This window comes from Chlorocebus sabaeus, chromosome 11 (assembly GCF_047675955.1).
Source record: "Chlorocebus sabaeus isolate Y175 chromosome 11, mChlSab1.0.hap1, whole genome shotgun sequence".
Lineage (NCBI taxonomy): Eukaryota > Metazoa > Chordata > Mammalia > Primates > Cercopithecidae > Chlorocebus > Chlorocebus sabaeus.
The window spans coordinates 108,787,220-108,814,348 of NC_132914.1; the positions used below are offsets into that span (position 1 = coordinate 108,787,220).

Consider the following 27,129-nt stretch of genomic DNA (forward strand, 5'->3'; position numbering starts at 1 on the left):
GACCAGCCTCGCCAACATGGCAAAACCCCGTCTCTACTAAAAACACAAAAAATTTAGCTGGGCGTGGTGGCACATGTCTATAATCACAGCTACTCAGGAGGCTGAGGCAGGAGAATCACTTGAACCCAGCGGGTGGAGGTTGCAGTGAGCCGAGGTGGAGCCACTGCACTCCAGCCTGGGAGACAGAACAAGACTGTCTTTAAAAAAAAAAAAAATCTGCTGTTAGTTTGCAAGAGTTGTGTGCCTAGGACGTCCCCTGCCCAGTTCAGCTACCTTTCACTAGTTTGGGAATCTGGAAGAAGGGAGTGGAAAGATGAATAATCTAGATGCTGACTATATTGTTAAGGGTTATTTTTTGAGACATGGTCTGTTGCCCAGGCTGGAGTACAGTGGTACAATCACAGCTCACTGCAGTCTTGAACTCCTGGGTTCACGCAATCCTCCCACCTCAGCCTCCCAAATAGCTGGGATTACAGGTGTGCACCACCATGCCCAGCTAATTGAAAACAATTTTTTTTTTTTGGTAGAGATTGGGTGTGGCCATGTTGCCCAGGCTGGTCTTGAACTCCTGACCTCAAGCATTCCTCCCACTTCAGCCTCCCAAAGTGGTGGGATTACAGATGTGAGCCACCACACCCAACCAAGGGGTTGATTTTTACGTTGTTTTTTCAATTAAGGCCATTGACGCTTTTTTTTTTTTTTTTAAAGACGGAGTCTCCCTCTATCGCCCTGGCTGGAGTGCAGTGGCGCAATCTAGGCTCACTGCAAGCTCTGCCTCCCGGGTTCACGCCACTCTCCTGCCTCAGCCTCGGAGTAGCTGGGACTACAGGCACCCACCACCATGCCCAGCTAATTTTTTTGTATTTTTAGTAGAGATGAGGTTTCACCATGTTACCCAGGATGGTCTCGATCTCCTGACCTCATGATGCACCCACCTTGGCCTCCCAAAGTGCTGCGATTACAAGAGTGAGCCACCACGCCCGGCCCTGACACTTTTTTTTTTGAGATGGAGTCTCGCTCTGTTGCCCAGGCTAGAGCGGCACGATCTCAGTTCACTGCAAGCTCCGCCCCCCGGGTTCATGCCATTCTCCTGCCTCAGCCTCCCAAGTAGCTGGGACTACAGGCGCCCGCCACTAGGCCTGGCTAATTTTTTTTTTGTTTTTTTTTTTTGTTTTTTTGAGACGGAGTCTCGCTCTGTCGCCCAGGCTGGAGTGCAGTGGCCGGATCTCAGCTCACTGCAAGCTCCGCCTCCCAGGTTCACGCCATTCTCCTGCCTCAGCCTCCCGAGTAGCTGGGACCACAGGCGCCTGCCACCTCGCCTGGCTAGTTTTTTGTATTTTTAGTAGAGACGGGGTTTCACCATGTTAGCCAGGATGGTCTCGATCTCCTGACCTCGTGATCCGCCCGTCTCGGCCTCCCAAAGTGCTGGGATTACAGGCTTGAGCCACCGCGCCCGGCCTTTTTTTGTATTTTTAGTGGAGACAGGGTTTCACCGTGTTAGCCAGGATAGTCTCGATCTCCTGACTTCGTGATCTGCCCGTCTCAACCTCCCAAAGTGCTGAGATTACAGGCGTGAGCCACCGTGCCTGGCCCACTTTCTTTTTTTTTTTGAGATGGAGGCTTGCTCTGTCGCCCAGGCTAGAGTACAATAGCACGATCTCAGCTCACTGCAACCTCCGCCTCCCAGGTTCAAGCGATTCTCCCACCTCAGCCTCCCCAGGAGCTGGGATTACAGGAACCCACCATCATGCCCGGCTAATTTTTGTATTTTTGTACAGGCAGGGTTTCACCATGTTGGCCAGGCTGGTCTTGAACTCCTGACCTCAGGTGATCTGCCCACTTCAGCCTCCCAAAATGCTGGGATTACAGGCGTTGAGCCACCGTGCCCGGCTGACACTTTCTTAGATTATTAGAGACATGCTCCCAAGTAAATGTCAGTCAGAGACACAAATTTCACACAGGGCAGAATAATTTCAAAGTTTGGCTATTTTAATTCAATTTCATTGTTCAAGGTAGTATGGGTATTTTAAGTGGTTCATTTCCATCCTGAAGAAAACAGCTTCTGTCTGATGTGATATTGTGAAATTCAAACATGACTCCTTGTTTTTATAACACACACACACACACACACACACACACACATTTTCTTTACATATCTTGGTAAGATTTTTTTTTTCTGGAACATTTTTTTTTAAAACCTTCAAGTAGTTTGGAAACATTTGCCTATCTGCTCATTCCTCTGTGCACAGCCTTTCAGAGCATTTATCCCACCTGTGCTGAAAAATCTGTTTTCCCAGGTGGTGGTGGAGCCGCTGGATAGAGGGGATCACAGAGAAATGAGTGAGCGAGCTTTGTAAACTACTTCTAATTCTCTTCATTAGTATGCTATGATCCACCGCAGCTTCTGCAAGGTCAGACATGCAAGACAACTACTTGGCCAAAACAGCAGGATTCTAACTAGTGTAAAAATAGATTTTAAATAAAATAGAATCTCTATAGGAAAGAGAATTAGGTTATGCTTTACATTCCCACTCTTAAGATATATGTATATATAAGTCCAAGAGAGACTCAAAGAGTTGGTCTGCCCTAAGTAAAAATTAATGTCTGAGTACATTCATTTTGCAACATTACAGGTAAAGTTTTTTGGGAAATGCTGCAGCATATCCCACAAAAATGGACGGTGATTAGCAATACAGTTGAAGTGCTAACAAGTAACATGTAAGACATTTAGGTCAAAGGGGATGAGGTCTAATTACAGGCTAAAAACCTATTCTGAAATGTGATCATTTGAAAACCTTTGGCTAATTATAAAGCAAAAACCAAAACCCCTCATATAACAATACATCTTGCTAACCTATCCCTCTACCTCTTCAAGAAACTAAATTCCAACACAGGTCTTAAGTTTGCTCAATTACTGCAGGTTATGAATTACTTGACATTTATGGTTCCAGAGAGAGCACACAGCCCCTCTGTTGGCCCACACAAGCGTTATATGACTGTTTTAAAGGGGGGTCTGTTGAAATTCTAATTTTAGGATTTAGAAACAGCCTTTGGTTATATCTTGAAAGCATAATTGAAAATCTGCCCAAGCTCCCTCTAGCTGCAACCTGAACATGCAGCCCAGTATTTTGTAAACATTTAGAAAATACTGAACCCAGCAAAATACACAATTAGCTAGTCAGAGGCCTCACTCTACATTTTCACATGGATGAGAAATCTCCCCACTCAGTCTTGCTAGTGCTAGGATATCCACTCTGAGATTTGAGTTTGGGAACAGCCATTAAGCCTACTCCTTAATTGCAGTTCATAATGACATATGAAGTCACCAAAAATAAACAGTGGAGCTGCCACCATTTTTCCTACACTGAGTCTACCTAATGTGCCCCGGGTTGTTTGTTTTTCCTGGCTAGCCCCAGAGCAAGAAGAGATGACTGCTGGTAAAGAGCCAGGGCCTGGTTTACTACCAGGCCTCTTTTCAGATAACATTCAAGCAATTCCTCCACTCCCTAGAGGAAGGGGGAGATGATAATGATATGACACTATTGCTAGGGAATTTTCATAACTCCTTAGTAGCCAATGGAAACCTCTCTTTAAAGCAGCTGTCATGACCTCAGAGAGGTTTGGTGCTTTAGTGCTAGATAACCTTACCTTTGAGGTTACAAGAAATAACTTAACATCTTAAACCTACCCCAGAACTGAATGTCAAATACACCAACTCCATAAATACAACGGAAAAATGGACAGCAGAGTTGGGGCTTCTACCGAGCAGGAAGGCAAAATGGTCATTAGAATGTCTGAGGTTAGGGAACTCTTAAGACCTTTTCAAACGCAGCCCCTTTCCATCAGCTCTCCAGTCAGCACCCTCTACATTCACTACATCACACACCAGCAAATGAAAGAGCCAAACAACTGTGGCTTGATCCTCACTTGTACTTATTAGGGCCCACCCTCACATTTAGCTGAAGGTCCCAGCACACCCTCACGGTGCCAGGGAGAACAGTCTCGGGGATGTCTGTTGCTCTGAAGGTCACTTGCCCCTCTTGCTGCGGCCCTTCCTGGAGGACAACTTCCCACTACCGCCAGAAGAGGCAGGGCTCGAGGCTGAGGCCATGGCGATGTTGATCTGTCCCTCCTGGATTTCCTGCCGGGTCTCGGCCGGCAGATGGTTGATCTTCTGCTGTGTCTCCAGGTAGAACATGACATCACGCAGCTGCTCCTGGATCTCGGTGATCTGCAGATCTTTTTGGTCACAGGTCTCTTTCAACACCCTCTCCTCCTCTTTTAACTTGTTCTGCAAGAGGACTTGGTTGGCTCGCAAACACTTGTTCATTTCCTGCTCCTCTCTGAGCTCGTTGGTGAGTTTGGCCACTTTCGTGTTTAGCTGAGTGCACCTTTAGAAAAACAAAGGAAGACAAAAGCACATTTTTCATTTGCTGACACAGTACCCTTTCTGCTCCGGGATTGAACAGAGAAACCATAACTTCAGAATCCCTTTAGGACAGACCCCTTTCTCCCATGATGAGGGAGACTGGTTTGTTGCCATCGCAATCAGCTACGCAAAGCAAGAATTTTGCTTTACTTAACACAAGCATATTTTTTTTTTTTTTTGAAATGGAGTTTTGCTCTTGTTGCCTAGGCTAGAATGCAATGGCACGATCTCAGCTCACTGCAACCTCCACCTCCTGGGTTCAAGTGATTCTCCTGCCTCAGCCTCCCAAGTACCTGGGATTACAGGCACCCGCCACCATGCCTGGCTAATTTTTGTATTTTTAGTAGAGACTGGGTTTCGCCATGTTGGCCAAACTGGTCTTGAACTCACGACCTCAGGTGATCCACCTGCCTTGGCCTTCCACGGTACTGGGATTAAAGGCATGATGCACTGCGCCAGTCCACAAGTGTACTATATATTTATTTTATTTATTTATTTTTTGAGATGGAGTCTCACTCTGTTGCCCATGCTGGAGTGCAGTGGCGCACTGCAACCTCTGCTGCCTGGGTTCAAGCAATTCTCCTGCCTCAGCCTCCCAAGTAGCAGGGATTACAGGTGCCTGCCACTGTGCCCAGCTAATTTTTGTATTTTTAGTAGAGACGGGGTTTCACCATGTTCCCAGGATGGTCTCAATCTCTTGACTTCATGATCCACTGGCCTCAGCCTCCCAAAGTGCTGGGATTACAGGTGTAAGCCAGCACGTCCAGCCCACAAATGTACTTTTAAGACACTTTTTAAAAAAGCATCAGAAATTTTTCAGTAGCAGAAACTATTCTGTGATTGATGGTAAAAATTCTACTGCTTCTTTGTTTTGCAGTCAGTGGTTAAATAGGTGCCTTGCAGATGATAACTGTGATAAGGAAGTTATGAGGAAAAGTGGCATTCTTGGAGAGTCAAGTACTCTGACTTCATTGCATTTGCTGAAGGGAAAAAAAAAGGGCACTTATTCTAACCAAAGGGCTTTAGACTTGGGAGTGCCCTCTTCTTGATGTCCAGTCTTACTCATAAGTAAAGAATTGCAGCTCTTCCACAGGAGGCCTACACACCGCTGCTTGTGCTGCCGCCGTGTCTCTAGTGATCCCTGAAAAGTTCCAGCATATTTTGCGAGTACTCAACACCAACATCGATGGGCGGCGGAAATAGTCTTTGCCGTCTGTTATAAAGGGTGTGGGCCGAAGATATGCTCATGTGGTGTTGAGGAAAGCAGACATTGACCTCACCAAGAGGGCGGGAGAACTCACTGAGGATGAGGTGGAACGTGTGATCACCATTATGCAGAATCCATGCCAGTACAAGATCCCAGACTGGTTCTTGAACAGACAGAAGGATGCAAAGGATGAAAATATAGCTAGGTCCTAGCCAATGGTCTGTACAACAAGCTCTGTGAAGACCTGGAGCGACTGAAGAAGATTCGGGCCCATAGAGGGCTGCGCCACTTCTGGGGCCTTCGTGTCCGAGGCCAGCACACCAAGACCACTTGCCGCCGTGGCCGCACCGTGGATGTGTCCAAGAAGAAGTAAGTCTGTAGACCTTGTCTGTTAATAAATAGTTTATATACCAAAAAAAAAAAAAAAAAAAGAATTGCAAATGAAACCATCATTTGAGGCCAGGTGCGTTGGCTCATGCTTGGAATCCCAGCACTCCAGGAGGCTGAGGTGAGAGGATCGCTTCAGCAAATGAAAGAGGAAATGAGTTCGAGACCAGCCTGGGCAACAAAGTAAGACCCTGTCTCTACACAAAATCAAAAAAATTAGCCAGGTGTGGTAGCGTGCACCGGTGGTCCCAGATTTACAGGAGGCTGAAGCTGAAGGATTGCTTGATCCCAGCAGGTCAAGGCTGAAGTGAGCTGTGTTCATGCTACTGCACTCCAGCCTGGGTGACAGAATGAGACCTTGTCTCAAACAAACAAACCACACCATCTGAGACCCAGTAGAGTGGCTCATGTCTGTAATACCAGCACTATGGAAGGCAAAAGTGGGAGGGTCACTTAAGGCCAGGAGGGTTGCTTTGAAACCAGCCTGGTCAACATAGTGAGACACCGTCTCTACAAAACAAACATTAAATAAATTAGCTATTTAATTTAAAGTGTGGTGATGTGCACTTGTAGACCCAGCTAATTGGGAGGCTGAGGCAGAGGATTGCTTGAGCCCAGGAATTTGAGCCTGCAGTGGGCTGTGATTGCATCACTGCACTCCAGCCTGTTTGACAGAATAAGACCCTGTCTCAAAAAAAAAAAAAACAAAACAAACAAAAGCACACACACACAAAAAATACAAACAAAAAAACTCCACTATTTAAGATACTATTTTTATGTATCAGAACACCCAAGAGCTGAGACATGAGAAAAGAGGCACTTACATACTGGCACAGGAGCATGAACTGGTATAAACTCTTTTGAAGACAACTTGGCAATATCTATAAAAATTAAAAATTTGGGCCAGGCACGTTGGCTCATGCCTGTTATCCCAGCACTTTGGGAGGCCAAGGAGGGTGGATCATGAGGTCAGGAGTTCAACATCAGCCTGGCCAACATGGTGAAACTCTGTTTCTACTAAAAATACAAAAATTAGCCGGGTGTGGCAGTGTGTGCCTGTAATCCCAGCTACTCGGGAGGCTGAGGCAGGAGAACTGCTTGAACCTGGGAGGTGGAGGCTGCGGTGAGCCAAGATCATGCCGCTGCACTCCAGCCTGTGCGACAGAGCAAGATTCCGTCTCAAAAAAAAAATAAATAAATAAATAAGAAAATAAATAAATAAATAATTGCATTCCCTTTGACACAGATACTTCATTTCTAGGAATTTATCCCATAGAATATACATACTCAGGATTGGGCAAAAAGAGACAGGGAGAAAGATGCTCTTTACAGTATTGCTTATAGTACTGTGAGATTTGACACAACCTGACACAATCAATAGGGAACTGGTCAAAATTACTATGGTAGGTCAGGTGCAGTGGCTCATGCCTATAATCCCAGAATTTTCGGAGGCCAAGACAGGAGGATCACTTGAGGCCAAGAGTTCAAAACTAGCCTGGGCCATATGGCAAGACCCCATCTCTACAAAAAAATTTTAAATTGGGCAGGCATGGTGGCACACACCTGTAGTCCTAGCTACTCAGGAAGCTCAGACTAGGAGGATCACTTGAGCCCAGGAGCTGGAGGTTGCAGTGAGCTATGATTACACCACTGTACTCCGGCCTAGGCAACACAGCAAGACCTTATTTCAACAACAACAACAACAAAAATAATTATGGTACATCCATGCAATGAAACAGCATGCAGATGTTACACAAAGATCAGGACAGATTTAGATGTGCTAGTATGAAAAAAAGTCCAAAAACATATTTTATCAAAGATAACACCTACATTCTATTTTTGCAGAGAAAAGATTATGCATGTGAGATATTTATGTGGGCAGAGCTAAACATCTAGAATAAATATTCACTAGTACTGGATAATAATGGTTAACACTAGATAGCAGGATCTAGGGGGTGAAAAAGAACTTCCTGTTTTGCAGGGTGTGGTGGCCCACACCTGTAATGGTAAAACAATCTCTACAAAAAATTAGCCAGAGGCCAGGTGCAGTGGCTCACGCCTGTAATCCCAGCACTTTGGCAGGTGGATCACCTGAGGTCAGGAGTTTGAGACCAGCCTGACCAACATGGAGAAACCCCGTTTCTACTAAAAATACAAAATTAGCCAGGCATGGTGGCACACGCCTGTAATTCCAGCTACTCCGGAGGCTGAGGCAGGAGAATCGCTTGAACCCTGGAGGCAGAGGTTGCGGGGAGCCGAGATCACGCCATTGCAGCCTGGGCAACAAGAGTGAAACTCCGTCTCAAAAAAAAAAAATTAGCCAGGGCTGGTAGTGCACAGCTGTAGTCCAGCTACTTGGGAGGCTGAGGTGGGAGCATCACCTGAGCCTAGGGAGGTGGAAGATGTAGTGAGCTGGCCGAGTGCAGTGGCTTATGCTTGTAATCCCAGCACTTTGGTAGGCCGAGGCGGGTGGATCATGAGGTCAAGAGATCAAGACCATCCTGGCCAACATGGTGAAACCCCATCTCTACTAAAAATACAAAAATTAGCTGGGCGTGGTGGCGTGCTCCTGTAATCCTAGCTACTTGGGAGGCTGAGGCAGGAGAATCGCTTGAATCCAGGAGGCGGAGGTTGCAGTGAGCTGAGATCGCGCCACTGCACTCTAGCCCGGGTGAGAGGGAAAGACCCTGTCTCCAAAAAAAAAAAAAAAACCCTTCCAGTTTAAACTCTATTCTTTATTCTTTAACACAGTTGTTCAATTTGTTAGGGTGCTGAAAGTATAGGGTAATTTTAAATTTTTCCTTCTATTAATTTTGTAGTGTTGTTTTTACAATAGCTTAAAAAAAATTTATTTTTGTTGAGACAGGGTCTCGCTGTTGCCCAGGTTGGAGTGCAGTGGTGAGATGTTGGCTCACTGCAGCCTCTGCCTCCCGGACTCATGTGATCCTCCTACCTCAGCCTCCTGAGTAGCAGGGACTACAGGTATGCACCACCATGCCCAGCTAATTTTTGTATTTTTAGTGGAGATGGGGTTTTACCATGTCGTCCAGGTTGGTCTTGAATTCCTGGGCTCAAGCAACCTGCCGGCCTCAGCCTCCCAAAGTGCTGGGATTACAGGCGTAAGCCATCACGCCTGGCTGGTAATTTCAATCAGTAGCAACTATCTTCCCAAATAATAGTAAATAAGGAATGTTATTGCTATGCTGTTTATGAGTTTTATGCTCCATATTCAACATCTTTTGCCTTTAACTCCTGCCCAAGGCCACAGTATATAACATTTCCAGCTTAGACAGTCTCCTTCCTAACTGCCAGTTCACAGCCACAATGGCTCAAAGAAGCCAAAGGCTCTGGATGGAAGAAAATTGCTTTTCACAGGCAAAAATGGAAGATATCTGCACACACTTCAGGCGCACAGACATCAGGAGAGAGCATTGCATTCCACATGGCATCCATCTGGTATGAAACCCCACATTTTTTAATAAATGAGAAGCCTGTTCCATACATAGGGAGACTCCTGAAAACCTGGTGATACGTATATTTGAAAATGAGGGTGTTTCCATAGGAATGAAAGAAACTGTCTGTTTATAGAGCCTGTTACAACAGAACAGACCAATTGTACCTACCTTCTTTCCACAGACTGCTTTTCCTTTAGGAGATCATTTAGTTTGTGCTCTAGATTATCACACTTCTCAATTGTTTCTTTAAACTTGGTCTTCATGTTGTTAATCTGAGAGAGCAAACAGAAATCAGATTCATTTCACAAAGGTAATGTGGTGTGCTCTTTGGGACTAACATCATATTTTCCCCCCCCAATTATATGTATGTAACTCTGACAAATCAAAATTAGAAAAGGTGAGATATGGCAGTTTCCAGACAGGGAAAAAATATAAAGAAAAGGTGAGGTAATCATTTGAAAGAATTTCTGTAATAGGATTAAAAATGCTGGGAGATCTTTTTTTTTTTTTCTTTTTTTGAGACGGAGTCTCGCTCTGTCTCCCAGGCTGGAGTGCAGTGGCATGATCTTGGCTCACTACAATCTCCGCCTCCTCGGTTCAAGCGATTCTCCTGCCTCAGCCTCCCGAGTAGCTGGGATTACAGGCACGTGCCACCATGCCTGGCTAATTTTTGTATTTTTAGTAGAGATGTGTTTTCACCATGTTAGCCAGGCTAGTCTTGAACTCCTGACCTCAGGTGATCCACCCGCCTCGGCTTCCCAAAGTGCTAGGACTACAGGTGCCTGCCACCATGCCCGGCTAATTTTTGTATTTTTAGTAGAGACAGGGTTTCACCATGTTGGCCAGGCTGGTCTCAAACTCCTGACCTCAGGTGATCCACCTGCCTCGGCGTCCCAAAATGCTGGGATGACAGGCATGAGCCACTATGCCCCGCCTAATTTTTTTTTTATTTTTTTTTGAGATGGAGTCTCACTCTGTCGCCCAGGCTGGAGTGCAGTGGTGCGATCTCGGCTCACTGCAAGCTCCGCCTCCCAGGTTCACGCCATTCTCCTGCCTCAGCCTCCTGAGTAGCTGGGACTATAGGCGCCCGTCACCACGCCCAGCTGATTTTTTGTATTTTTAGTAGAGACAGGGTTTCACCGTGTTAGCCAGGATGGTCTCGATCTCCTGACCTCGTGATTCACCCGCCTCGGCTTCCCAAAGTGCTGGGATTACAGGCGTGAGCCACCGCGCCTGGCAATTTTTGTATTTTTTAGTAGAGATGCCATGTTGGCCAGGTTGGTCTCAAACTCCTGACCTCAAGTGATCTGCTCACCTCGGCCTCCCAAAGTGCTGGGATTACAAGTATGAGCCACCGCGCCTGACCTAATTTTTGTATTTTTTGTAGAGACAAACATTGGTAATATAAGAAACTTGTGACAGTTGACTCTAGTCGTTTATTTTTTCCAATTCCCAATAATTTTTTCAAGTATCATGAAGCCACATGGAACATAAGCAGTCCATGTTCTTTTGAGCCTATTTATAAAATCAATATACATAGACTAATTCATATTACACAGCCTTAAAAACATAAGGGAATTTAAAAATTCTGATGTATAACATGTCAGATGGCAGCAATCCTATCCCAGAGTATTTTGGAGTCTGGCTAGGTAGATACTGGATCCACTCCTGTGTGAAGATCTGTGAACTTGGGAATTTCCTCAACTCCACTGGTCTGAGGACACTAGCAAAAGATTAGGTGGGAAGGCAAAGTCGGGAGGCTGGGTGAACCACAAGGCAATATAACAGGAACTGAAAGTGGCTGAGAATTTAGGTCATACAGCCCAGGGATCAGCTGGACCTTTCTTTTTAATCATTTTCTATACAGCCTGCCTAGCAAGTCTCTAATAACACTAGCTTTAATAATAATAATAATAATGATAATAAGCCGGGCATGGTGGCTCACCCCTGTAATCCCAGCACTTCGGGAGGCCGAGATGGGTGCATCACGAGGTCAGGAGTTCGAGACCAGCCTGGCCAAGATGGTGAAACCTCATCTCTACTAAAAATACAAACATTAGCCAGGCACAGTGGCAGGTGCCTGTAATCCCAGCTACTTAGGAGGCTGAGGCAGGGAGGGGCTTGAACTAGGGAGGTGGAGGTTGCGGTGAGCCAAGATCTCGCCACTGCACTCTAGCCTGGGTGACAAAGCAAGACTCCATCTCAAAAAAAATACAATACAATACAGTAAAACAAAAATAAATGTTCCATTCAAATTAACTTTACAGTCAACCTCCATTGGAAGAACACGGAAGAGAGTTTTTTTTTTGAGACGGAGTCTCCTTCTCTCACCTAGGCTGCAGTGCAGTGGCACTATCTTGGCTCACTGCAACCTCCATCTTCCGGGTTCAAGCGATTCTCCTGCCTCAGCCTCCTGGGCAGCTGGGACTACAGGTGCATGTCACCACGCCCAGCTAATTTTTTTATTTTTAGTAGAGAAGGGGTTTCACCATATTGGCCAGGCTGTTCTTGAACTCCTGACCTCATGATCCGCCCACCTCGGCCTCCCAAAGTGCTAGGATTACAGGCGTGAGCCACCACACCCAGCTGGAAGACAGATTTCTAAATGTTGTTCTATGTCATAAAAATCAAAATAGCTTTAAAATTGCTCAAATTCTATTTAGGTATTACTTTTCTCTTCAATATTGTTTTAAAATAACAGAGCACTAGATCCTTTTGAAATTTTCTCCTAAACTGACTCGTCAGTTAAAGGAAGTTGAAAAGGACAGAAATTACTATCATAAGGAACCAAACGGTGCATGTCTTGGACAGTAAAGATACTTAAGCTAAACATATTTAAATCAAGATGAAAATATGAAAATACAAAGGTAACCCTAAAAAGGTTTTTTTGTTGTGTGCTTTTTTTTTTTTTCTTGAGATGGAGTCTCGCTCTGTCGCCCAGGCTAGAGTGCAGTGGTGCAATCTCAGCTTACTGCAAACTCCGCCTCCTGGGTTCACACCATTCTCCTGCCTCAGCCTCCCAAGCAGCTGGGACTATGGGCACCCGCCACCATACCCGGCTAATTTTTTGTATTTTTGGTAGAGACGGGGTTTCACCACATTAGCCAGGATGGTCTTGATCTCCTGACCTTGTGATCTGCCTGCCTTGGCCTCCCAAAGTGCTGGGATTACAGGCGTGAGCCACTGCGCCTGGCCAAAAAGGTTTTTAATATTGCTACAGACAAATGTTAACGATTTAAATTAGTGCTTTTTAAAACATTTCTGGTCCAGTGCCATGGCTCACACCTGCAATCCCAACACTTTGGGAGGGCCGTGGCAGAAGGTTTGTTTGAGCCCAGGAGTTGGAGATCAACCTGGGCAACATAATAAGTGCTCCCCATCTCTCTTTTTTTTTTTTTTTTCTTTGAGATGGAGTCTCACTCTGTTGCCCAGGCTGGAATGCAGTAGCGCAATCTCAAAAAACAAATGAAAAATTCTGACCATTAGCCCACAGTAAGAAACATCCATGCCACACACAAACCTGAAACGAGTTTCACAAAACAATATTAATTGTCAGCGGGGCGCAGTGGCTCATGCCTGTAATCCCAGCACTTTGGGAGGCCAAGACGGGCGGATCACGAGGTCAGGAGATCGAGACCATCCTGGCTAACATGGTGAAACTCCGTCCTACTAAAATTACAAAAAATTAGCCGGGCGTGGTGGTGGGTGCCTGGAGTCCCAGCCACTCGGGTGGCTGAGGCAGGAGAACGGCATGAACCTGGGAAGTAGAGTTTGCAGCAAGCCGAGATGTTGCCACTGCACTCCAGCCTGGAAGACAGAGCAAAACTCCATCTCAGAAAAAAAAAAAAAAAAGTTAATTGTAATACACCCTAATATTTACATCTACACTATTTTATCTAATAAAAATGCTAGTTGTGGTCCACCAAACTCATTTTACAATCCACAGCTGGCAAAATACTGATTAACATGAAGCTAGACATCCACAAGAAAAGATACACTTCTAGAGGAGTTCACCTTACAACTACCTCTACCTACCATGTGTTCTTCATACATGGCCATGAAAACTAAGAACCTTTGAGTGTCTGTGAGCTTCGTCATCTAGAATAGGCTCTGCTCACATGCTACTATAACGGCCCTACCTAAGGCACTGGGGGAAAGAAACAGTGTTTATAACTGAAGCCTACAATGAATTTCGACCTTGATCCACACTCCTCCTTCACACCAACAGGAGGCCCACAAACAAGAATCTCTGTCAGTGAGACCCAGGGTCTGGGTTACTGGTTCTCCCTGAACATGTTCTACTGCTGGGGGTGCTAACGGACAAGAGACTGGCCAAAAGAAGGACGGTGGTGGAACAAAAGGTTTGCATCATCAATTAACTTATGGATAAATGACATTTGTTACCAGAAAACAAAAGCACCCTTTTAAGCACCCCAAACGTTTTATTTAGAGCTGCTCTGGCTTCCATTTCACCTGACCTAAAAGCAAACATGAGTTTCAGTGTTTCGTTTCCCTGCCCCTTGACTTGCTTTTCATTGGCATGTTTTAGGGAATGAAGTTAACCCTAAAGAATCCTGCAGGGCAGAGAGAATCCTGAGCTTAGCTCTCAAGCATCTGGATGAAGCACTTGAGATAGTCACGCTGGTATATCCTATGGAAAAACCCATGAGTGCAGGTGCAGCAGAGTTGCCAATGCACTTCCTGTGAGCCATGACTTTACAGTATGCGGCAGTGACCTGTGCTCTGCCTCCATCAAGAGCACTGGGAGGCGGTCCTCCCTGCACATACTCTAATCAAGCCCTATTCAGAACTAGTAAAGTCAAGTGACCTTGAGTGCCTTCGGAAGGGCACTTGTGTTGATTAGAAGGCTCTTGCAAGAATTTCATCCATAACTTTTAACTGCAAATCATTTTAAAACTGATTTTTTTTTTTTTTTTTTTGAGATGGAGTCTCAGTCTGTTGCCCAGGCTGGAGTGCAGTGGTGTGATCTTGGCTCACTGCAACCTCTGCCTCTTGGGCTCAAGCAATTCTCTTGCCTCACCCTCCCGAGTAGCTGGGATTACAGGCGCCTGCCAGCACGCCTGACCAATTTCTGTATTTTTAGTAGAGATTGGGTTTCGCCGTGTTGGCCAGGCTGGCCTCGAACTCCTGACCTCAAGTGATCTGCCTGCCTCAGACTCCCAAAGTGCTGGGATTACAGGTGTGAGCCACTATACCGGGCCTAAAGCTGATGTTAAGCATTAATTTTTACAAACCCTGATTTTGCCCACTTATGGCATATCCAGAAACTGGGGCCCATGGCCCTGCCTGCTAAGCTCCAGGATATTCCTAGCCACCTCAGAGGTGGGCCCCAAGCCCAGCTCTGTACTGCCTATCTGAAGGCCCAAGTATAGGTGGGGACTCACAAAGTTACTAAAGTAATCGAGAAATTTTACAAGATTTTATTTCATACTAAGGTAATCACTGAATTACAGACAGTGTCCCTAGGTCCAAAGAAAGGTTCCTAGAGCCATAATTATACACAATTATACACAGGTGCTTACTAGTTTTCAGACTACCTTCTTTGGAAGTCACAGGGTTCCTTGCACATACTGGAGACAGAGCTCTGGGCCTTCCATCTAAGTTTCCACCAAAATCATACCACTGTTTAATTTTGCTAAAGTAGTGAATGGCATCTTTTTTAAAGGACTATTTCATTAAAATTTGAAAACTGCTGCCCTAGACCTTCAGGGTGAATAATCAAGTGCCAATATCTCTGCCCAATTTTATTTCCTTCCATTTAAAAGGGCTCTGCGCTATTTCACTGCCTTAGAAGTTCATGTTTAGCTCCCAAAGGCAACGGTTCCCAAGTGCCTGACTCAAATGACAAACCCTTATGTAGATACTTCTATCTTTTTAGTGGAACTTCACAAAGCACTAGAAAACCAGATTGAGGTTTAAAAAAAAAAAAAAAGCAAACAAAACCCCCTAAGACCCCAAAATATCAAAACAGTCAAGCATTTAAAACCAAAGTTTCTTTTTAGTGGCAAAAGTTTTCCACCTGTTACCAGCCTGAGACGGGAAGATGGTAAGATTCCTCTTTCCCTGTACTCTGCCTTCCACACCCCCCATCAAAGTGCCCTGCCATGTGGCATTTCAGCAGTCACCAAACCAAATAGACTTACTTCCTCTGCTGTGTCCTTCTCTATCCGAACTATCTTGTTTTCCCAGTAGATTCGCTGAGATTCCAGCTGACTTGTTAGTAAATATGAATACTAGAAACATAGAGAATAAAGACCAAAATGTAAGTCACTGTTGTCAATCTCTGAAATCCAATTTAAAAATCTGATCTTTAATGATCCACAGAAAACTAAAACTAACCAACAGAATGTATATTTACACCCTGGTTCCACTCTTCTCAATATATACTGGATGAGGGGACAGAAATGACATTATGCTTCTGTCCTCCTGCGGTTTACAATCTAGTCAGAATAAATGTACTTATAAAAAAATTTATTCTGGTCAAGCTGACTTTAACAAGAACCACAGTGGTTTTAAATCTATGTATAACTCAAACTTACCTGTCTCCCTGCCCCCATGAAGCAGTCCTGTCCCATCCTGTCCCATCCAGCACTTGAGTCAGGCGCCCCCTTTCAGCTCCCTTAGCACTGTGCCTATCAGTAACAGCACTCAGGACAGCAACACTTCATCACCAATTTACCTGCCTGTCTCCCTGACTGGACTGTGAACTCTTTGAAAGTGAGGGTTATATCTCTACTGCTGTATCTCCAGTGCCTGGCACACGGTGGATGTCAAGAACTGTTTGCTGCGTGACTGCATGAATCAATGAACAGTGCTGTGTAACCACAGGGAAGGGACAGATGGCATATGACAGTAAGATCTGAGAGAAGCCGAGATTTGAGAGGGCACTGACAGATAGGAGGAGAACAGATAAAGACAGAGATACGAGTCCAGAGAACTACTTGGCCAAGACAGAACTGTGGACATTAGAATCTCTTCAGAAATGAACGAGTAACACTAATAAGGCTGGTGTGCCAGGTTAGAAGACATGGCGCCAGTGGAAGGCTTTGGGGTATTATAATATCGACAAATATGGGCAACGGGGAACCCAAGGCCAAGGAGTGGTAAGGTCACATCTCCATTTTGGAAAAACCATTCTAGAAGACTAGAAGAGATATAAACATGTCTGCAGGCTACAGAGAGGGCAAGGAGAAGAATGTCTATGCTACTGAACCCTAAGCTCCACAAGAGCAGGGAGTTTGTTCAATGCTGTGTTTGCAGCACTAGCACCAGTGGGTGAGAGCAAATATTTTTCTTTTTCTTTTTTTTTTGTTTAAACCTGGGTCTCACTCTGTTGCCCAGGTTGGAATGCAGTGGTGCAATCATGGCTCACTGCAACCTCAACCTCTTGGGCTCAAGGGATTTTCCTGCCTCAGCCTCCTGAGTAGCTGGGACTACAGGTGCATGCCACCACACCTGGCTAATTTGTTTTTAAATTTTATTTTTAGTAGAGACAAGGTCTTTTTATGTTACTGAGGCTGGTTTTGAACTCCTGAACTCAAGCGATCAAGCCTTGGCCTCCTGAAGTGGTGGGATTACAGGCATAAGCCACCACGCCTGGCTAATAAATATTTCTTTCTTTTGGAGACGGAGTTTCGCTCGTCATCCTGGGCTGGAGTGCAATGGTACCATCTCGGCTCACTGCAACCTCTGCCTCCCAGGTTCAAGCGATTCTCCTACCTCAGCCTCCCAAGTATCTGGGATTATAGGCGCCCCCCACCACACCCAACTAATTTTTGTATTTTTAGTAGAAGTGGGGTTTCATGTTGGCCAGGCTGGTCTCAAACTCCTGACCTCAGGTGATCCACCCACCTCGGCCTCCCAAAGTGCTGGGATTACAGGTGTGAGTCACCGTGCCTGGCCAGTATTTCTTGTATGAACAGAATGCATGTACATACTTAATGCGGAGGATGTACTTATTCTAAATACTTAAAAGTGTTTGATCGGCCGGGCGCGGTGGCTCAAGCCTGTAATCCCAGCACTTTGGGAGGCCGAGACGGGTGGATCACGAGGTCAGGAGATCGAGACCATCCTGGCTAACACGGTGAAACCCAGTCTCTACTAAAAAATACAAAAAAAACTAGCCGGGCGAGGTGGCGGGCGCCTGTAGTCCCAGCTACTCGGGAGGCTGAGGCAGGAGAATGGTGTAAACCCAGGAGGCGGAGCTTGCAGTGAGCTGAGATCCGGCCACTGCACTCCAGCCTGGGCGACAGAGCGAGACTCCGTCTCAAAAAAAAAAAAAAAGGTGTTTGATCTTTTTTTATTAATACAATAATTTATTAAAGATAATATAAACCTCGTTTTAGGCCATTTTACAGACTATCAGACTTTTAAGTCTTGAAATAAGCAAATTTTCAAACGTCCATTTCCTCCTAAGGTTAAGGTACGTTTCTAAAACAACCTTTTTCAAAATGTATATAAAACATGACTCATGGCCAGGCGCGGTGGCTCAAGCCTATAATCCCAGCACTTTGGGAGGCCGAGACGGGCGGATCACGAGGTCACAAGATCAAGACCATCCTGGCTCACTGCAACCTCTGCCTCCCAGGTTCGAGCAATTCACCTGCCTCAACCTGAGTAGCTGGGAGTACAGGCACGTGCCACCATGCCCAGCTAATTTTTTGTATTTTTAGTATAGACAGGGTTTCACCCTGTTAACCAGGATGTTCTCAATCTCCTGACCTCTGACCTCGTGGTCTGCCTGCCTCGGCCTCCCAAAGTGCTGGGATTACAGGCGTGAGCCACTGTACCTGGCCATGAGTCATGTTTTTTGTTTTTGTTTTTGTTTTGTTTTTGTTTTTTGTATTTTTTTTTTTTTTTAGTAGAGACGGGGTTTCACCGTGTTAGCCAGGATGGTTTCGATCTCCTGACCTCGTGATCCGCCCGCCTCGGCCTCCCAAAGTGCTGGGATTATAGGCTTGAGTCACCGTGCCCAGCCTCTTTTTTGTTTTTTTGAGACAGGGTCTTGCTCTGTCACCCAGGCTAGAATGCAGTGGCACAATCTCAGCCCACTGCAACCCCTGCTTCACGGGTTCAAGAAATTCTGGTGCCTCAGCCTCCCAAGTAGCTGAGATTATAGCCATGAGCCACCACGCCCGGCTAATTTTAGTAGGGACAGGGTTTCACCATGTTGGCCAGGCTGGTCTCGAACTCCTAACGTCAGGTGATTCGCCTGCCTCAGCCTCCCAAAGTGCCAGGATTACAGGCGTGAGCCACTGCGCCCAGCTGAAATTTAGACTTTCAAAGAAAAACAGAATAAAAATACTTTAATAACACTTCACAGCAATGACCGAACATTTTTTTTTTTTTTGAGACAGACTTTCGCTCTTGTTGCCCAAGCTGGAGTGCAATGGCATGATCTCGGCTCACTGCAACCTCTGCTTCCCAGGTTCAAGCAATTCTCCTGCCTCAGCATCCCAAGTGGCTGGGATTACAGGTGTGTGCCACCATGCCCAGCTAATTTTTTGCATTTTTAGTAGAAATGGGGTTTCACCACGCTAGCCAGGCTGCTCTTGAACTCCGGACCTCAGGTGATCCGCCTGCCTCAGCCTCCCAAAGTGTTGGGATTACAGTCATAAGCCACGGCGCCTGGCCATGACCAAACTTTTTTTAAAAAACGTACATCCAGGTAAATGACAAATATTTCAAATTAGAATAGTAAACAGCAGTAGAAACAGATATTGAGTGGTAACTCATTCAGTCTCTTACCTCTAATTGTAAGGCATCTATTTTCTCTTCCTGGCAAGTATCCCCCTCACATTCATACTGTACTATTTTTCCGTCTGTTTTACTGGCAACCAGTCGATGAACATAGTTATCTAAAGAAAGAGTCAATAAAAGTGTGTTTCTTTATAATGAAAACTTTTAACTCTGACAAAATTTTTGTTTTTTTCAGATCAATCTTTATAATATTTCTTTAAAAGTGTCAAATCATTTGACTTTTAGAGGGGAGGGAGAAAGGAAGAATGGAAGTATTAACTCCCTTTATAATGTGTATGATTCAAGCCATTCCTAGAAAAATAGTGCCCTCAGGGAAACTGAGAATTTGGGTTTGCAACAGCTGTCAGAAGATGACATTTCAAGCTGGGAGGGAAAGTGAAGAGGTTGCAAAGGCAAAGTTTCCACACAGAATGAGTCCAAATTAGAAAAGAGAGTGGTGTTCACCTCCAGCATAGTCCCAGACTCGATGGTTGGTAAGCTGCATGGCATACGTGTGCTGTGTTTCCTCAAAGTGCTTATAAGCATGTCGACTGACATACCGTCCACATCCTATGTGGCCGCATATTAAACAAATCCAAAGATTCTGCCGGAAGAGGTAAGATCTTAATTAGTTAAATAAAAATAAGTGATCTGGCCGGCCGCGGTAGCTCAGACCTGTAATCCCAGCACTTTGGGAGGCCAAGGCAGGTGGATCACCTGAGGTCAGGAGTTTGAGACCAGCCTGGCCAACGTGGTGAAACTCCCATCTCTACTAAAAATACAAATATTAGCTGGGTGTGGTGGCTGGTGCTTGTAATCCCAGCTACTCAGGAGGCTGAGGCAAGAGAATCGCTTGAACCCAGGAGGTGGAGCTTGCAGTGACCCGAAATCATGCCAATGCACTCCAGTCTGGGCGGTAAGAACAAGACTCCGTCTTAAAATAAACAAACAAACAAACAATCAATCCAGCTCACTCAGAGTGGGAGGGGGCCTGAGGCACAAGAAGACAGAATTGCTTGTCTGGCACAGTGGCTCACACCTGTAATCCCAGCATTTTGGGAGGCTGAGGCAGGAGTATCGCTTGAGCCTAGGAGTTTAAGACCAGCTTGAGAAACATAGCAAGACCCCAACTCCACCAAAACAAAACAAAACAAAACAAAACAAAAACACTAGGCCATGGTGGCATGCACCTGTGGTCCCAGCTGCTTGGGAAGCTGAGATGGGAGGAAGGCTTGAGCCCAGGTATTTGAGGTTACAGTGAACTATGATTATGCCACTGCACTCCAGTCTGGGTAACAGAATGACACCCTGTCTCAAAAAAAAAAAAAAAAAAAAAAAAAAAGAGAGAAAGAAAAAACTATTCCTACAGGAGCCTGATTAAATGTATGTTTAAAACCCAACAATCAAGGATGCTTTTTTATGGGTCATTTTTTTGCTGATTTCTAAGAAGCACTTATGTGAACAGCAAGAAAAAAATTCACAATTCATCAGTAAAAGCCTAACCCTTTCAAAAGTGCAAAGAAAAAAGGAATAAATTTAGCTCAGGAGTAATATAATTTGTGTATTCATGTCTTGCCTGACCCTAGACAAAAAGAAAAAAAATCAGTCTCAAAACTTTAAAAGAATTTAGGCTGGGTGCAGTGGCTCACACTTGCAATCCCAGCACTGTGGGTGGCTGAGGTGGGAGGACTGCTTAAGACCAGGAGTTCGAGACCAGCCTGGGCAACAGAGTAAGCCCTGTCTCTTAAAATATATAAAAAAAAAATTAAAATAAAGAACTTAAGTCATACCAGGCAGAAGAAAACTCATGACAATTAAAGCTGCGTTCTTTGTTCTTTTCCATCACCCATTACTTACTTCCTGAACACCACACTCAAAACACTTATTTTCTTCTACTGGCTCGGGCGTTTGACAGTACCGGCAAACAGGACACCTATCCAGGACACCAAAAGATAATGGTGCAGGTTAAATATAAATGACAGCTGTTACAGAATCCAAAAGTCAAACACTGGATTTTATATCCTCCTCCTCTTATATGCTATTTTTATCATAACTAAGGATATCACTTAAAATATACAAAATAAAAATATACAAAATCTCGATAAAACAGAGAAGAACAGAGAAATTGGGATCTGCCTCATGTCCTTTTCTGCTCTTCTGTCTAAAGGTTAGATGATCAAAGAGCTAAGTATTTGCAGGTTACAATTAGGACTTCATTTCATGTCTGATTATTTATAATGGTTTTTTTTTTTTGAGACAGAGTCTTGCTCTGTTGCCTGGCCTGGAGTGCAGTGGCGTGATCTCAGGTCACTGCAACTTCTGCCTCCCAGGTTCAAGTGATTCTCCTGCCTCAGCCTCCCGAGTAGCTAGGACTACAGGAATGCGCCACCACACCCAGCTAATTTTTCTACTTTTAGTAGAGATGGGGTTTCACCATGTTGCCCAGGATGGTCTCAATCTCTTGACTTCATGATCCACTGGCCTCAGCCTCCCAAAGTACTGGGATTACAGGTATGAGCCACCACTCCTGGCTTGTATTTTTTTTTTTGAGACGGAGTTTTGCTTTTGTTACCCAGGCTGGAGTGCATGGTGTGGTATCGGCTCACTGCAACCTCTACCTCCTAGGTTCAAGCAATTCTCCTGCCTTAGCCTCCCGAGGAGCATGTGCCACTACACCAGCTAATTTTGTATTTTTAGTAGAGACGGGGTTTCTCCATGTTGGTCAGGCTGGTCTCGAACTCCCAACCTCAGGTGATCTGCCTGCTCAACTTCCCAAAGTGTTGGGATTACAGGCGTGAGCCACCGTGCCTGGCCTATAATGTATTTTTACTCCAAACAACTGCCTTATCCCCATTTCCCAAAGATTTAAATCATTCAAAAAGTACCCTATCTTCTCCAGGTTGCTCCTAAGAATTGGATTTAAAATCCGTAGTAAAAAACAAAGTTTTTTTTTTTTTTAAGACACAGTCTTGCTCTGTCACCCAGGCTAGCGTGCAGTGGCGCGATCTCAGCTCACTGCAGCCTCTGCCACCCAGGTTCAAACGATTCTACTGCCTCAGCCTCCCAAGTAGCTGGGACTGTAGGCGTGCACCCCCACGCCCAGCTAATTTTTGTATTTTTAGTGGGCATGAGGTTTCACCGTATTGGCCAGGCTGGTCTTGAACTCCTGACTTGAAGTGATCCGCCCACTCGGCTTCCCAAAGTACTGGGATAACAGGCATGAGCCACCGCACCTGGCTAAACACAAGGTATTAATATACTTATTGAAATGCACATGATATCTCACTGCACCATGAACATCATGTGGAAGATATCAGTGCTCTATCAGGCATTCATGTCTCAATTTACAAAAAGCCAATAAAAACAAAGTTGAAAAAGTCCATTAACTGTTTTCTATTATACTCCACGTAATTAATGTTAGGCTGGGCACGGTGGCTCAAGCCTGTAATCCCAGCACTTTGGGAGGCCAAGACGGGTGGATCACGAGGTCAAGAGATCGAGACCATCCTGGCTAACACTGTGAAACCCCGTCTCTACTAAAAAAATACAAAAAACTAGCCGGGCGAGGTGGCAGGCGCCTGTAGTCCCAGCTACTCGGGAGGCTGAGGCAGGAGAATGGCATAAACCCGGGAGGCAGAGCTTGCAGTGAGCTGAGATCCGGCCACTGCACTCCAGCCTGGGCAACAGAGCGAGACTCCGTCTCAAAGAAAAAAAAGTAATAATAATGCTAAATACTAGTCATGAGTATTTTTGTCAGATGGGCAACTAGGACAGAAAGTGGGTTATAGCTGAGGCTGATTAAACTGGCACCAGGAAGAAACAATTTTCAAGATATAACTAGTGGCTGGGCTCGGTGGCTCACGCCTGTAACCTCAGCACTTTGGGAGGCAGAGGCGGGTGGATCACCTAAGGTTGGGAGTTTGAGACCAGCCTGACCAATATGGAGAAACCCCGTGGTGGCACATGCCTGTAATCCTAGCTACTTGGGAGGCTGAGGCAGGAGAATCGCTTGAACCTGGGAGGTAGAGGTTGTGGTGAGCCGAGATTGTGCCACTGCACCCCAGCCTGGGCAACAAGAGTGAAACTCCGTCTAAAAAAAAAAAAAAAAAAGATAAAACTAGTAACAGTTTGTTACCCAACTGAGTAAATAAAACCAAGAAAAGGGAATAAACAGGAAGAACAAAGTGTGCGTCACAGATAACGCAGCTCTATCTGCGTAAAAGAAAGGAAAGGATCTAGTCCACTTCTTCCTTCAGCATCAGAAGAGAAGGCAGAAGACAAACTCAAAGAAAGAAATGGTAGCCAGAAAGCAGAATGCAGTCTTATTAGAGATGGAAATTGGTTTTGTCTCATTCCTTCGGTCTGTGTGGTGGCTGTGAAAGTGCTTGAAAAAGAAAACAGGCCAGGTGCAGTGGCTCACATCTATAATCCCAGAACTTTGGGAGGCCAGGGGGCCGAGGCAGGAAGATGGCATGAAGCCAAGTCTACCCTGGCCAATGTAGAGAAAGCCCTTCTAAAAACAACAACAACAACAACAACAACAAAATTAGATTTCAGAACTGGTTCTGAAATCCAATTCTCTACACTGTGCCCAAATGATCAAAATGATCTTTCTGAAATGTAAATTTGATCTTGAAAAGAAAAAAAATTACAAAAATAAACTTATAAATAAACAATTAACATTCTATGATATACCAGCTCATCTGTCTACTAAAAAATAATCAACAGTTTATCAGCCAGGCACAGTGGCTAATGCCTGTAATCCCAGCACTTTGGGAGGCTGAGGTGAGTGGATCACCTGAGGTCAGCAGTTCGAGACCAGCCTGGTCAACATGGCAAAACCCCATCTCCACTAAAAATATAAAATTAGCCAGGTGTGGTGGTGCACGCCTGCAGCCCCAGCTACTCAGGAGGCTGAGGCATGAGGACTGCTTGAACCCGGGAGGTGGAAGTTGCAGTGAGCCGAGATCACGCTACCGCAGTCCAGCGTGGGTAACAGAGTGAGACTCTGTCTCTAATAATAATAATAATAATAATAATAATAATAATAAACAGTTTATTAAATTCTTCCTGCCTTTCTCTGCAAAAAATAATTTTATCTTATTTTCCTGATGAGATCTTTGGGAGCTCTTCCCAGAATAGCCTTCTCTGACATCTCTCTGTATCAAAAAGACGAACACCGCCTCCTACTGCAGCCCTTCCTGAGTACTCCTGGTTAGGGATGCCATCACTCTCTCTTCCAATCTCCACCCTGAACCACATGAATTTATGTACAAGTGTAAACTCTCTTAGACCAAACCACCCCAAAGAGGACCTGAATTTGCTTCCTCTGTCTCAGCATCTCTCACAGTTCTATGCTTATACCAAGGCTCAAAACTCACTAAATGAACTGCATGATTTTGAGGGCAAATGGCCTGTCTTACACCCCATATGAGAGGTTGAATTTTAGTCCCAGTTCCAGCATTCTCCGGCCTTGACACTTTTCGCTTGCAAATTCTTATCTCTGGGCCTCAGTGTCCTCCTCCTGTATAAACTCAGGTGGTTGGAAAAAATGGTCCCTGAGGAAACTTCCAACTTTAAAATGCTATGGTTCTAAAACAGTTCATTTATATCAAAAGGTATACTGGGGATGGGTATCGTGGCTCATGCCTATAATCCCAGCACTTTGTGAGGCCAAAGCAGGAACACTGCTTGAGCTCAGGAGTTCAAGATCAGTCTAGACAACATAATGAGACCCCATCTCCATAAAACAAACAAAAAAACAATTAGCTGGGTGTGATGGTGCACACCTGTAGTCCCAGCTACTTGGGAAGCTGAGGTGGGAGGATCACTTGAGCCCAGGAGTTTGAGGCAGCAGTGAGCTGTGATCATACCACTGCACTCCAACATGGGTGACAGAGCAAGACCCTGTCTCAAAAAAAAAAAAAAAAAGTAAAAGTGGAATGGTGGGGAACAAAGAAGTGCCTAGAACTTAACTGGTATAGCGGATGGACTGAAGATACAGATAAACACTTTAAGGAATGCACATATCTCAGTATGGCTTTGTTCAAGGCAACTGGACAATTCCTTGAAAAACTCCCAAATGATACCCAAGAATTGACTGAGAACTCCATGGAATTGGAGCAAGACGCTTGTCCAGCTAAATAAGCAGGGCAGTGATAAGCTGCAGAAACCCAGTTTATTTATTTTTTTTTTATTTTTATTTTTTTGAGACGGAGTCTCGCTCTGTCGCCCAGGCTGGAGTGCAGTGGCGCGATCTCAGCTCACTGCAAGCTCCGCCTCCCGGGTTTACGCCATTCTCCTGCCTCAGCCTCCCGAGTAGCTGGGACTACAGGCGCCCGCCACCTCGCCCGGCTAGTTTTTTGTATTTTTTAGTAGAGACGGGGTTTCACCGGGTTAGCCAGGATGGTCTCGATCTCCTGACCTCGTGATCCACCCGTCTCGGCCTCCCAAAGTGCTGGGATTACAGGCTTGAGCCACCGCGCCCAGCCTGAAACCCAGTTTATTTATCCTTAGTGTCCACCAAGCTCCTCCTGTGTGCCACGTCCCCTACCAGGTATGAGAGGTACAGCAATGAGCAAGCAAGGCACAGCCCCTGCTCTGTGAAGCTGACATTCTTCTTCCAGCCACCAGGCCACTAGTGGGTAGACAAAGATTCCTGTAGACTTTCACCCCTCATCACTTCCGTGCTTGGGAACATGATCTTCCCCTTCCCCCACTGCCTTCTCTGGGTTCTGCTCTTTACCCGGCTTAACTCCTAATTATCCTCCTGGAGATGCCGCTTCTCAGGCAGTCCTGGCTTCATTAGGGCCCCAGTTCTCAGTCCCAGTGCTGCACACTGCTCTTCTGTAACACTGGTTATGGCTGTGATTTATTTACTTGTGTGATTTCATTCTGGGTTCTCCTCTGTGCTGGGAAATCCAGAAGGCCAGCATCTGATACACCTTTCTGGTTAAGTCCCACAGTGCAGTCTGCAAGGGGAGCAACCACCCTGGATTTAGGGGGTTAAAAAAAAGGTACAGGCCTCACCTGTTCTTTGTCTGTAGTAACATCACCTATGACTAAGACCTGGTACGTTGGGAATCAGGAGACTGTAGAGTAGATCTCATACTTAGTAACTGCTATTTCTACTGGCTGCCAAGCCATCAAGAGCCCAGCAGAGCTAAAATATTAGGCTGCTGTAGCCCAGCTGATAAGAAGCCCAGAGTGAATGGCAGACACCAAGTGCAGCTGATACAAGAGATTCTAGATCTAGATTTCATTGCAGCATGAGAGCCTCAAACAAAGCTTTGCTTTTTTTTTTTGCTTTTTTTTTTTTTTTTCCCCCACTTTCTGGCTCTTGGAAGGAAAGAACAACTCATGCTGCTTTGGGGAATTCCACAAGGGTTCAGAATCAGCACACAAAAAAAGGACTTGGTCTCAGAATGCTGATTCCCTGAACTTAGGATACGGAAGGAGAAAAAGGACCTCTTGAATAAAGTCAAATACTTGGAATGGTTCATTTCTGCTGGTGGCTCTTTTTATTTTTATTTATTTTTATTTTTTATTTTTTTTGAGACGGAGCCTTGCTCTGTCGCCCAGGCTGGAGTGCAGTGGCGCGTTCTCGGCTCGCTGCAAGCTCCGCCTCCCAGGTTCACACCATTCTCCTGCCTCAGCCTCCCGAGTAGCTGGGACTACAGGCGCCTGCCGCCATGCCCGGCTAATTTTTTGCATTTTTAGTAGAGATGGGGTTTCACTGTGTTAGCCAGGATGATCTCGATCTCCTGACCTCGTGATCCGCCCGCCTCGACCTCTCAAAGTGCTGGGATTACAGGCGTGAGCCACTGCGCCCGGCCCCTGGTGGCTCTTTTTAATTCTGGGAAGGGTTACAATGGGCTTGTACACAGTGGGGT

General features: G+C 45.4%; 1 protein-coding gene and 1 pseudogene across 3 annotated transcripts in view; one reads left to right on the top strand and one right to left on the bottom strand.

Annotated features, from left to right (window-relative positions):
* Nucleotides 1–1,968: 1,968 nt before the first annotated feature.
* Nucleotides 1,969–27,129, bottom strand: part of BRAP (BRCA1 associated protein) — a 44,489-nt gene continuing 19,328 nt past the window's right edge. For 2 of the 3 annotated variants that reach the window (XM_037996516.2, XM_037996515.2), the window contains 6 exons: nucleotides 21,095–21,170; nucleotides 19,703–19,841; nucleotides 19,247–19,356; nucleotides 15,643–15,732; nucleotides 9,647–9,750; nucleotides 1,969–4,391 (listed from right to left, as the gene is read on the bottom strand). In XM_037996516.2, the coding sequence (XP_037852444.1) occupies nucleotides 4,028–4,391; nucleotides 9,647–9,750; nucleotides 15,643–15,732; nucleotides 19,247–19,356; nucleotides 19,703–19,841; nucleotides 21,095–21,170 (883 nt within the window). In that variant the 3' untranslated portion in view covers nucleotides 1,969–4,027. The remainder of the gene's footprint in view (nucleotides 4,392–9,646; nucleotides 9,751–15,642; nucleotides 15,733–19,246; nucleotides 19,357–19,702; nucleotides 19,842–21,094; nucleotides 21,171–27,129) is intronic. The other variant, XM_073021116.1, reaches the window with a different exon arrangement.
* LOC140712710 (small ribosomal subunit protein uS13-like) lies at nucleotides 4,519–6,780 on the top strand (annotated as a pseudogene).